This window comes from Hyaena hyaena, unplaced genomic scaffold (genome assembly GCF_003009895.1).
Source record: "Hyaena hyaena isolate Hyena2069 unplaced genomic scaffold, ASM300989v1 scaffold_1279, whole genome shotgun sequence".
In the NCBI taxonomy this organism is placed as follows: Eukaryota; Metazoa; Chordata; class Mammalia; order Carnivora; family Hyaenidae; genus Hyaena; species Hyaena hyaena.
The window spans coordinates 4,612-17,396 of record NW_024081909.1 but is presented as its reverse complement, the minus strand read 5'-3'; the positions used below and the strand labels follow the sequence as shown (position 1 = coordinate 17,396).

The window sequence follows — 12,785 nt, the reverse complement described above, 5'->3', positions numbered from 1 at the left end:
GCTAAATTAAATACTAACAAGAAAAAAAATACACGAAACTATATTTCAAATGAATAATAAACACCAAATGGGGAAAAATTAATATTTGGAAGAAGTACTTTGACTACATATGAAACTACAAACTATATAGTTTAAAGACTAACCAACACAAGTAAATATTGAACTCCAACTGGTAGGTATCTGTAATAGTATGGGTATAGGAATTCTAAAACTATGAAACAATGACAAAAATGGTTTATAACTAGCTGAATAAAATAAGAATCCATGAGTCCATTCTTATAATAAATAAAAAATAAAGGAGATGGAAACTTCAACTTGTAAATGTAGATGTAATAAGGGAGTTAAAAATCACCATTCATAAGCATCAAAGAAATAATTGATTTTTAAATGAATCATTAATAATTCTAAAATTAGTAGGTAAAAGTTTGATGAGGAAGAGGACATCTATCTATAATCTCAAAATATCCTCACAAATTATTTATTAATTACAAAAATATTAACTTTATAGTTGAGAAATTTGGCGGTCTCTATTTTAACCAAGTGTTCAAAAAGGACACCATATTATTTAAAAATATAGAGGTTAATACCAGAAGAAACAGCTAAAAGTTGAAAGCATTTGCCTCTGAGGAGCAGCAGTGAAGGGTGGGGAACTGATGTTTTTTATTTTTAAGCTTTTGAGTATTAACTGAACATTTAAGTATGTATGTGTATGTTATTTGGATTAAAAAAATTAAAAATCAGGGGCACCTGGGTGGCTTAGTTGGTTAAGCATCCAACTTTGGCTCGGGTCATGATCTCATGGTTTGTGAGTTTGAGTCCCATGTCGGGCTCTCTACTGTCAGCACAAAGCTTGCTTCTGGTCCTCTGTCTCCCTCTCTCTGCCCCTCCCACCTCTTGCTCTCTCTGTCTCTCTCACAATAAATAAATAAACTTAAAAAAAAATTACCATAGTACAGATCAATTTCACGCAAGGATAAACAGGCCCATGTATTTCTCAATAGTTCTTGAGCAATAGTGTACCATGGCATAGAACAAGTATTCATTTACATAAAGAAATAACATCAAGACAAGTTGAATTGTTTTCAGTTTACTCTGTTTAATAAGGTAAAGAAGAATGATGCATTTTGAAAACATTCTCATCAAAAAATGCTTAAAGTAATAAAAATTCATCAGGATGAATGAATTTCATAAGGATTACTGAGACACTAATGACCAATTTCAGACTTTGTCTTCTTCATTTCAAGAGCCATCAAACCAGTTTTCTTTAGACTGCCTGGGCTGGTTTGGGCCAAGATCTAGTCAATATGTAGTCTGCCAGTGATGTAGGTAAATAAGACAGAGGAATGAAGAAAAACTGAGAATCCCAGCCAGCTGAATATCGAGTACGGGGATGCACAGATATCAGAGCGTGTTCCATGCAGTCAGTGACCAGGTTCAGGTTTGTGCTACATCTCAACAACCCTTGTTTCAAGCCATTGTAATCTGTATCCAAAAAGAGAAATGGTGGTCAACAATCTTCTTCTTTGGATTTTAATGTTAAGCTCCAGTTAGTTATATACTGTCATAGAAGTCTAACTACATTTAATTTCTACAAGGATCAGACTGATCAGGCCTACCTCTGCCCAGTAGCAGCCACAAGCCAAATGTAGCTGCTGAGCTCTTAAAATATAGTTAGTGTGACTAAACACTGAATTTGAAAATTTTAATTAATTTCCATTTTAAAACTCAACTCCATTATTGGAAAACATTTTAGCACTTTGGAACAACATAGGTATGTGAATCTACCTTTGCAACTGGAAAAAAGTTAACATCTTACTGAGTTATAATTCATAAACCATAAAATTCAGCCACTTAAAGTGTGTAAGTTGGGGGGGGTTCAGTCGGGTAAGCATCAGATTCGGTTTGGGCTCAGGTCATGATCTCATGGTTTGTGAGTTCAATCCCTGCATTGGGCTCTGCGCGGTCAGCTTGGGATTCTCTGCCTCTCTCTCTCTCTGCCCCTTCTCTGCTCACTCTCTCTCTCTCAAAATAAATAAATAAACATTAAAAAAAATAAATAAAGTGTACAAGTCAATGACTTTTAGTATATTCAGAATTGTGCAACCACCCACCCAATCTAAGTTTAAAACATTCTCATCATCTCCAAAAGAAAACTATACCTATTAGCAGTTACTGTCATTTTCTGCCAACCCAGCCAGTCCTACACAACCACTAATCTACCTGCTGTCTTTAGAGACTGCCTTTTCCTGAACATTTCATATAAATAGAATTATACATTGTGATCTTTGGGGACTGGCTTCTTTTCACTAAGCAAAATGTTTTCAAACTTCATCCATGCTGTAGCATGTATGAGAATTTCACGCTTTTTTATTGCCAAATAATATTCATTATATGACTATATCACCTTTTGTTTACCTATCCATCAGTTGGTGGACATTTAAATGGTTTCCACTTTGGAGATATTATGAATAATGCCGCTGGCAACTATAAATTTTATTAATCTACAGATGAAGGATTTCCTAAGAAAATTTAGCATCTAAATTGAGATATGCTGTAAGTATAAAGTACATATTGGGGCACCTGGGTGGCTCAGTCAGTTAAGTGCCCGACTCTTGGTTTCCGCTCAGGTCATGATCTCACGGTTCATGAGTTCAAGCCCCAAGTCAGGCTCTGCTCTGTGCAGGCAGTGCCAAGCCTGCTTTGGATTCTCTCTCACTCTCTCTCTGCCCCTCCCCGTCTCTCTCTCTCCAAGTAAATAAACTTAAAAAAAACATATACCAAGTTTCAAATACTAATAAGAAAAAGAATATAAAATGCCTTATTAACAATCTTTCATTGATGATAAATAAATGAATGCCAAAATCATAGTATCTTGGATATGCAGGATTAAATAAACTGTGCTATTAAAATTAATTTCATCAGTTTCCTTTTTTTTACTATGGGAACCAGAAAATTTAAGATTACACATATGGTTCTCATTATATTTCTATTGGATAGCACTGATCTAAATTATTCTGATCCATGGACTATATGAACAATTTCAACTCCTTTTTATATCATGAAATACATATATCCTTTTACATCCATACGTACTTTATGTATAGTCACTGCAATAAATTCTGTTTCCCTTTTCATTTCTATTGTCAAATTAAATATATCCACAAGGGGGAACAAATTCCCTAATACACAGTTGAAAACCTTAGGTGGGGATAAGCTTACAACTGTAGCTGGCCCCCTGGCATGTTAGGAACTGTGGTTCCCTAGTTTTCTATGAGTTCTGAGAGGCTCAGGCACTGTTTTGTGCAGCTTTTTCTTGATCCAATCCTCCTCCACTCTGTTAATGGTCACCTTCTTAGGCCTGATGCACCCAGAAGATAGTGCTGTAGGTTGGGAGTCCTCTGTCTGTACTTCTGTCTGCCTTTTCTCTGGACTACAATATCACTCAAAGCCAGTGACAGGGCTGCTGCTACCCACCGATCGCAGGGTCCTTTGGAAAATGGAAAGGAGAGCTGGTCCCTTGGGCCTTGGCAAGCTCCTGACTTCTTTGTATGAAGAAAAAGCATTGTTTTCCCCAGGAAGGTGGAACCCCATATTGATGTGCATGACTTACTTCTACTAAGCAGACCGCCTTGCCTTAAACCCCAACTGTCTCTTCTTCCAGGTCCTAAGGATGACATTCTTACAAGAAATTGAACCATCTCACTCCCATGAAGCTCCTAAGGCCTGCACATGAGTTCTAGTCCCTGGGCACAGCCAATACGGCACTGCACAGCTGGTCCTCACCCACTTCCCTCTACCCACACACACTCACCCTCCTCCCACAGTAAGACATGGAGTTGTAGCTGGACCCTTTGTTACCGAAAGGACTGTATTTCAGTTGTGCAGGCCTCCCACACAAGCCTCACCAAACTACAGAGGGGCACCCCCTTCTCGAGACCCAGAGTTTCCATGCCTCTAACCATGTAATACCTCCCTAGTGCTCAGGTGGCCAGGCTTGGCCAAGGCAGCGCAGGCCTTGCTCCTAAGCTTTCTATGTAACCTCTTCCTCAGCCATGACAGCCATCACCAAGCCAACCATGAGGGCCCTGGGACCTTCTCAAATGCCAGGAAGGCTTTGTTTCCTTAAACAGTTCACAGTTCTCAGTTCTCAGAGCTTGCCAATCATTCCCCACCAACCCTCTTTTCCCTTTCTCATGCAAGGTTATCCATTATTCTATGAAAAGAAAAGCTCACGGGCATCAAAAAACTTCTGTCCATAGGCCTCCTTAATATGCGTAGGGACTTCTTCCCAGGCTTGCTTCATTCTTCCTAAGGACGACTGCAGATCTGACATGCCAGTTCTGAAATAGCCAGGTTCAATCACACTGATTTTCACCCCAAAATGTTGAAGCTCACGCCTGAAAATAAAAACCCTCGAGTTAACTCTTTTGATTGAGAGACAGCACATTTCAATGATCTCAGGGAGGAAACAAAACAAAACAGGTTATAAAAACAACTCTCCTGAATATTTTAAAGGATAAAGAAATGGAGAGGAAAAAAACAAAATTTTAAATATCCCGAGATCCAAAAATTAGGACATGATTATATAAACTACCATAACCATTCAATTCTACCACCCCTCTTTTCACAATTAAGTCTCTACCACGTGTTAGGCAGTAAAGCCATGCAGAATACAAGGAATAATTTTAAAAAATTAGCATTTTTACAGCAGCTACTGTGTAGTTTACACACACAATCTCAGAAAATCAAGACTCAGTTGCTTGCCTCAAAAAGCTCACAGTAGGTAAGTCTAACAAGTACGCAAATAATTATAACACAACTCAAAAGAACTGTAAAGGAGAGATATTCAAGGGGCTCCATAAGCAGAGAGGAGGTGGCAGATAGGTTTTTTTTTAATGTTTTTTATTTAATTCTGAGAGAGAGAGACAGCGTGAGCAGGGGAGGGTCAGAGAGAGAGGGAGACACAGAATCTGAAACAGGCTCCAGGCTCTGAGCAGTCAGCACAGAGCCCAACGCGAGGCTCGAACCCACTAACCGTGAGATCATGACCTGAGCCAAAGTCAGACGCTCAACTGACTGATCCACCCAGGCGTTGTCAGATAAATATTCTGAGGGAGTCAGGGAAGGCTTCAATGAGGAAGAATGTTTCAGTTGAGCCTTGAAGGATAAAGAGGAGATTCCCAAGTTAAGAAAGGGGAAGAGTGGAGTAGCAGGTAGTAGGAATTGTACTCACAAAAGCACAGGCCTCTGAAAAATGACCATGTGTTCAAAGACTCCAAGATATCATTAATAGAATATGATATGAGCATTAAAATTGCAAGTCATTAGGGGCGCCTGGGGGGCTCAGTCGGTTAAGCAGCCGACTTCAGTTCAGGTCATGATCTGGCAGTCTATGAGTTCGAGCCCCACGTCAGGCTCTGTGCTGGCCACTCAGAGCCTGGAGCCTGCTTCCAATTCTGTGTCTCCCTCTCTGCCCCTCCCCTGCTTGCTCTCTCTCTCTCTCTCTCTCAAAAATAATAAACATTAAAAAAATAAAGAAATAAAATAAAATAAAATTGCAAGCCATTGGTCATTCCAGAATATTCAGGTTAGTTCAACAAACAGTTCCAAAACACTGCTCAGGGGCTGAGTATATAGCAGGCACTGTGCTAAGCGTCGCCTTCACCAGGAGAAGTAGGATGGCACTGTGCACCACAGGAGAGGGATACTCTAGATGTTCAGCAGACAATGATAAGGGGTGTTCCCTAATCTAGAGGTTCAAGTAACCTCGCTGGAGAAGATGAAGCCCAAGCTATGTCAAGGAGAAATCTCTGAAATAATGATCCATAAGAAGGTAGAACACAAAGCATCATGACCCTCTAAAGTAGAGAGTGCTTCTCAAAACGTGGACCCCAGATAAATGGCAACATTAGCATTTTGGAAGCCTGTTAGAAATGTAAATTATTGGGCTCCAGTCCAGATCTATTAGGTCAGAAACTCTGGGGGTGAGGCCCAATAGTGTGTTTGAATAAGCCGTCAGGTGGCTCTGAGGCATCCTAAAAGTTAAAAACCACTATTCTAATGGAAGAGCCTCCCTTATCAAAGCAAAATCTAAAACCTTCCAGTGAGAAAGATTCTCCAGGCACCTGTGTGTGCCAGGGAAGAGGGAGAGCTATGCAAGCCACCCTAAAACTTCCCCTTGCAGCTCCCTCACTGTGATTCCCATCACAAAAACATCTGCATTCCCTTTAAAACTCCAATTCATATGTGAGACAAAACTTCCTTTCCCTGTTCAGCCTTAGCACAATTAAGGCATGCTGGAATTTTCTAAAGGAATTCGTGATCTGAATACTGGATGGACAGATCTTTGTTCTTGGTCTGGAAATGAGTCAAGGGGTTTGAGGGACCAGTGGTGAGTGGTGGTAAATCAGTAGGCAGTACCTCATGGAGGTAAACAGAATGTCAATTAGACTAGAAGCCAGGCAAGGTGCCTGTCACATGGTAACAACTCAGGTAACTTCCTCAGTTATTTCCCTATTCCCTTCCTAGGCAGATAATACAATATGCATATTATAAGAGATATCTACCAATCATGGCATGTGGTAGACTGAATAACGGTCCCCAAAGGTATCAGGTCCTAATTCCTGGAATCTATAAATGTTAGCCTCGGCGGCAAAGACTTTGTGGTTGTGATTAAGTTAAGGATCTTGAGTACGGAGATTATGCTGGATAATTTGGGTGTGCACTACGTGCAATCACAATTATCCTTATAAGAGAGACAGAGGCAGATTTGAAGGCCAACAGAGAAATAGAAAGTAACAAGACCATGGGAGGCAGAGAATACAGTGATGCAGTCACAAGCCAAGAATGCTGATAGCCAGCAGAAGTGGAAGAGGCAAGGCACAGATTCTACCCTAGAGCCTTCAGAAGGAGTCTGGCCCTGTCAACAACTTGATTTTGGCCCAGTAATACTGATTTCAGATTTTGGCTTACAGAACTGTGAGGGAATAAATATGTGTTGTTTTCAGACAGTGTAAATTACAGCAGTCATGGGGTGCCCGGCTGGCTCACTCAGTAGAGTGTGCAATTCTTGATCTTGGGGTTGTGAGTCTGAGCCCTATGATGGGTGTGGAGATTACTTAAAAAAATAGAATTCTGGGGCACCTGGGAGGCTCAGTCGGTTAAGCGTCTGACTTTCGCTTGGGTCATGATCTCGTGGTCCATGAGTTTGAGTCCCACATCAGGCTCTGTGTTGACAGCTCAGAGCCCGGAGCCTTCTTCAGATTCCGTGTCTCCCTCTCTTTGCCCCTCCCCTGCTTGCACTATCTCTTTGTCTCAAATGAATATTAAAAACACCAGAATTCCAAAAAAAAGATTCACAGCAGCCATAGAAAGCTAATACATGGTGTCTAAAATATTCACAGCTCGGGGCACCTGAGTGGCTCAGTCGGTTAAGCATATGACTTCGGCCTAGGTCATGATCTCGCCAGTCCCAAGTTCAAAGCCTGGAACCTGCTTCAGATTCTGTGTCTCCCTCTCTCTCTCTCTGCTCCTCCCCTACTCACACTCTTGTCTCTTGTCTCTTTCTCTCAAAAATAAACAGATATTTAAAAAAATAAAATAAAACAAAATGTTCACAGTTCATTTCAACATGTGAAACTGTCATAAAGTCAGTCCCTGCCAAAGGGGCAGGTGTGTAGCAATATATTTTTTTAATTATTTATTTTGAGAGAGAGAGAGAGCAGGGGAGGGACAGAGAGAGAGGAAGAGAGAGAATCCCAAGCCCTATGTGGGGCTTGATCCCATGAACTGTGAGATCAAGACCCGAGCCAAGATCAAGAGCGGGATGCTTAACCAACTGAGCCCCCCAGGCATCCCTGTGCAGAAGTATTTTGTGCCACGTGAGTCTGTCATGTCCACAGCTGACTGGACCAGGGAGGGTACTTCATGGGAGGAGAGCCCCCTTAGGACTGGAGAGTGGCTCTGCCTGATACTACCTATGTTATGACCATGGCAAATTACTAACCTCTGTGCCTCAGCTTCCTCACACATACAGTAAGGATAAAAATAATACCTTCTCCATTGGAATTCTATGAAGATTAAATGACTTATTAGATGTAAAGTACTTACAACAGTGCCTGACACATAAAAAGTGCATGAAAATGTCACATCACCTGGCACACACACAGAAAATGAATACAGCTAATAGAGTCCTCTCTCTTAGGAACTAAAATGTAAAGGGAAGTATAAAAAGAAGGAAGCAGCCAATAGAGAGGGACATGAAGCTGAAACAATGCATGAAAAAGAGACAGGTGGAAGAAGCAGGGCCATTAGGGGTAGTGGCAAACTGAAGTTCTAAGAAAAGACGATCTTAGATAAAGAAAAGATATACAGAGTAAAGCAGATGAGCACCCAGAGAAAAAGAGGGTCACCGTGGAGAAACAAGGACAGGCTCTTTGAGGGGGAAAGAAGACAGTTATCTTCTCTTCAAAAATGAAATTTTATCAAAGAAAAATGCCACTACATTAAAATATGATGTAGTGGCAGGACACAAAGACCCAAGGTCAAAACACAGTTCAGCCAAGTGCTGGCTATGGCAGGTGAACTCTAGGAAAGAGACTTAAATCTGAGCCTCAGCTTCCTATATAAAACAGATTAGTAATAGTATCTACAAATCAAGATTTTTGGAGTAATGAAATAAGATAATGTAGTTAAAAGCAATTAGCACAATGCCTAAGACATATTTAAGGTGTTTAACAGTTGCTTTTGTTTTACCTCAGGAAGAAAGAAGGGAAGGAAGGAAAGGAGGGAGGGAGCGAGGGCGGGAGGAAGAAAAAAAAAAAAGAGAACATTACCTCAGAATATCTGAAAAGGCTTCCACGCCATACTTGGAGCTACAGTAGACTCCTCCAAAGAAAGCAACTCTTCCCAGAATGCTGGAAACATTAACAATCCTCCCCTGTGCCTTCCTCACCAAGGGAAGCATGCTCAAGGTCACCTCGATCAAACCAATGAGGTTCACTTTGAAGACATCCACATAGCTCTCTATCTTCAGCCACTCAGTGCAGCAAAGTGGGTGAAAAATGCCTGCATTGTTGACCAGGCCCCAGAGTCCTAAAACAAAGTCAAAGCAGGAATTCAGTTTCTGACAAAATTAACAGAACTATTTACCTTGATCCTCCTGCTGACAACAACTAAAAATGTTATATAAAAATATATTTTTTAGGGGCGCCTGGGTGGCTCAGTCGATTGAGCGTCCGACTTCAGCTCAGGTTATGATCTCACGGTCTGTGGGTTCGATCCCCACGTCGGGTTCTGTGCTGACAGCTCGGAGCCCGTAGCCTGCTTCTGATTCTGTGTCTCCCTCTTTCTCTGCCCCCACCCCTGCTCATTCTTTCTCTCTCTCTTTAAATAAAAAAAGGAATAGAGCCATCAAGCCACAGAAAGGCAAGTAGGAAGCGTAAGTGCATATTATTAAATGCAAGGGCCAGTTTAAAAGGCTATATGACATTATGATTCCCACTACATGACATTCAGGAAAAAGGAAAACTATTATAGAGACAGGAAAAAGATGAGTAACTGCCAGGATTTGCAGGGAGCGAGGGAGGGGATGGCAACTAGGTGGAGCACAGAGGACTTTTAGGACAGCAAAACTATTCTATATCATACTATATGGCGGATACATGTTATTTGACATTTGGCAAAACTCACAGAACTCTACAACACAAAGTGGAGCCTAAGGTAAACTATGGCCTTTAGTTAATAATAACATATCAATATTGGCTCATCAAATGTAATAAATGCACTGCACCAAGGCAAAATTTTAATAATAGAGAATTTAATAATAAAGAAAATTGTAAGGGGGGAGGTTGTATATGGGAACTCTGTATTTTCTGTTCAATATTTCCATAAGCCTACAACTGCTCTAAGAAATACAGTCTATTAATTAGAAAAAAATAAAATAATTTTTTTAAAAAGGCCAAAGGTTGACTTAAAGGAATGATTATATTTTTAAAAAATTTTTAACTTTATTTATTTATGAGAGAGAGAGACAGCATGAGTGGGGGAGGGGCGGAGAGAGACACACACAGAGAACCTGAAGCAGACTCCTGAAAGTGGACAGGTGACAGCTCAGAGCCTGACATGGGGCTCGAACTCACAAACTGTGAGATCATGACCTGAGCCAAAGTCAGATGCTTAGCTGACTGAGCCACCCAGGGGCCCCAGGAATGATTATATTTTAAATGGTAGCCAAGGAGAGAAGAATCAATTTCTTAAGAACACCTTGAAAATTCTTCAAACGTAAAGAACTGTAGTTTTAAATATTCCCTCAGCAAGGTGAGATAATAGCTTCAAATCTACTGGGTTCATTTGTCAAGGTAAACATTGTTAAGGAAATGAAACACCACACAAGACCACGACTGTCCTTCAAATGAAAAAGCCAGCCTTTTAAATTCTGCTTTTGAGATTTTATATATAGAGAGAAACTTCAACATCTTAATGCCTAAGTAAATGAAAGGAGAAAATACTTCTTCATACCTCTGTCTCCTACACGTTCCTTCACCCACTGAGTGGCCGCAGAGATGCTCTCTGTCTTGGTGACGTCCAGGATCACCGTCTCCAGCCTGTCTGACGTCTGGTCTCTCAGCTGCTCAGCCCCCTTCTCTGTCAGGCACGCGGCCAGCACCCTCAAGCCTCGCAGGTCCAGCTGCCTGGCCAGCAGGTTCCCGAAGCCCGAGTCACAGCCCGTAATGAAGACGTACTTGTCTCGGAGGTTGCTCACCACCTGCCTCTCCCGGTACCAGCGCAAGAGGTAGTACAGGCCCACAAGAGCCGCCAGGTACAGCCACATGGTGACAGGATCTCCTTCCTCTTCAAAAGAAAGAGAAGAGCTTTCATTTTATTCTGATATGCTTTGTGCCAGGCATTGCCCCAGGTGCTGGGGACTCCATATTCAGTAATACTCAAGAAATCACAGTCTAGAGAGGAGATTGGAAGGAACTAAACAAGTGAAATGTAGACGGGGGGTGGGGGGGAGGTGCCATACACAGTCTAATGAGGCTGCAAAGGACATTACCCACTGCCTACAAAGTTAGAAATGGCTTCACAGATGCAGTGATTTTGTAACTACTGCCATAGGATAGCTAAGAGTTCAAAAAGTACATATAGAGGAAAGAACATTCCAGGCAGCAACAGTGTGTACATAAACCAAGTGGTGAACAGCATAACGTCCTACTACCTACAAGCAATTCAGCACCATGCGATATAGAGCATATACAGAGGTAGCGAAGGCTCAGACCATGAGGTTCCTGTGGGCCACACTAAGGAATCTGGACATTGTCTTGTAGGCAACCACAGTGTGCTATTATTGGAAGGTATTAAACAGAGGAGTGGGGTGCCTGGGTGGCTCAGTCAGTTGAGCATCCAACTTCGGCTCAGGTCATGATCTCACTGCTCGTGGGTTCTAGTCCCGCATTGGGCTCTGTGCTAACAGCTCAGAGCCTGGAGCCTGATTTGGATTCTATGTCTCCACCTCTTTCTGCCCCTCCCATTCTCATGCTCTGTCTCTCCTTGTTTCTCAATAATAAATAAATGTTAACAAAAAAAAATCAAAAAATAAATAAATAAAGGAGTAAGATTAGCAGATTTAGCTTTAGAAATATCTGTCTCACAATGGGAGTGGAAGGTATATTTAACTGGGCTGTGATGAATGCAAAGAGATCAGTTAAGAGACCCAACAGAGCAACCAAAGTACTTTGTAAAGAAAGATCAATCAGATGCACTGTTGAAATGATTATGCCTACATTTCTTCATGTAGTTCTAGAGAAACAGCCACCATTTTGGGGCAATTTAGTGTCAGGTGAACTAACATATGATTCATAAAGACATAAAACACCATCAAAGATGGGTGTGAGTCCCCTAGGATATCATAAGTCCTGCACCCCAATGCCTGCATGAGGTTGAGTCTATGTAATTCAAACTCCTTAGCTTGGCATTCAGATCTTCCCAGTGCTCTGGCCCTTGACTTACTCCTTAGCCTTCTTTTTTACCACATCTCTCTTATACCCTACTCTTTAGTCATAACAAGCAGCTTTCAGTACCCCACACATTACAGGCCTTTCAAGCCACAGTACACAATTCTCTCAACAATTCCTTCCTTCCCAGACATCATCCTCTTGGCAAATAACACGCATCTGTTAATAATCAGCTTAATCATCATTTTCTTTTTTTTTTAAATATTTTTATTTATTTCTAGGAGAGAGAGAGAGAGACAGCGTGAGCAGGGGAGGGTCAGAGAGAGAGGGAGATACAGACTCTGAAATAGGCTCCAGGCTCTGAGCTGGCAGTCAGCACAGAGCCCGACGCGGGGCTCGAACCCACGAACCGCGAGATCATGACCTAAGCGAAAGTCGGATGCTTAACCAACTAAGCCACCCAGGCGCCCCTGAATCATCATTTTCATTCAACAACCATAGATAACATCTACTATGAGTCAAACACAATGTTAGGCACTGATATACAACCATAGACACAACAAGGTTCTATTCTTTATTGAATTCACCATCTAGGTATGAAGGCCAACAAGAAAACAAAGCAATGGAATAGAAGTAAGGACAAGAGGGGCGCCTAGGTGGCTCAGTCGGTTAAGTGTCCAACTTCGGCTCAGGTCATGATCTCAACGGTTTGTGGGTTCGAGCCCCGTGTTGAGCTCTGTGCTGGCGGCTAGCTCAGAGCCTGAAGCCTGCTTCGGATTCTGTGTCTCCCTCTCTCTCTGACCCTCCTCTGCTCACGCTGTCTCTCTCTCT

The 12,785-nt window shown here is 41.7% G+C and overlaps 1 protein-coding gene across 1 annotated transcript; it reads right to left on the bottom strand.

Moving 5' to 3' along the window:
* Positions 1 to 1,076: 1,076 nt before the first annotated feature.
* Positions 1,077 to 10,873, bottom strand: HSD17B6 (hydroxysteroid 17-beta dehydrogenase 6). Its single transcript, XM_039223102.1, has 4 exons — positions 10,519 to 10,873; positions 8,835 to 9,093; positions 4,234 to 4,397; positions 1,077 to 1,482 (listed from the first exon to the last, which is right to left on the bottom strand). The coding sequence occupies exons 1-4, from the start codon at positions 10,829 to 10,831 to the stop codon at positions 1,265 to 1,267; spliced, it is 954 nt and encodes a 317-aa protein (XP_039079033.1). The 5' UTR covers positions 10,832 to 10,873; the 3' UTR covers positions 1,077 to 1,264.
* Between the last annotated feature and the right edge of the window lie 1,912 nt (positions 10,874 to 12,785).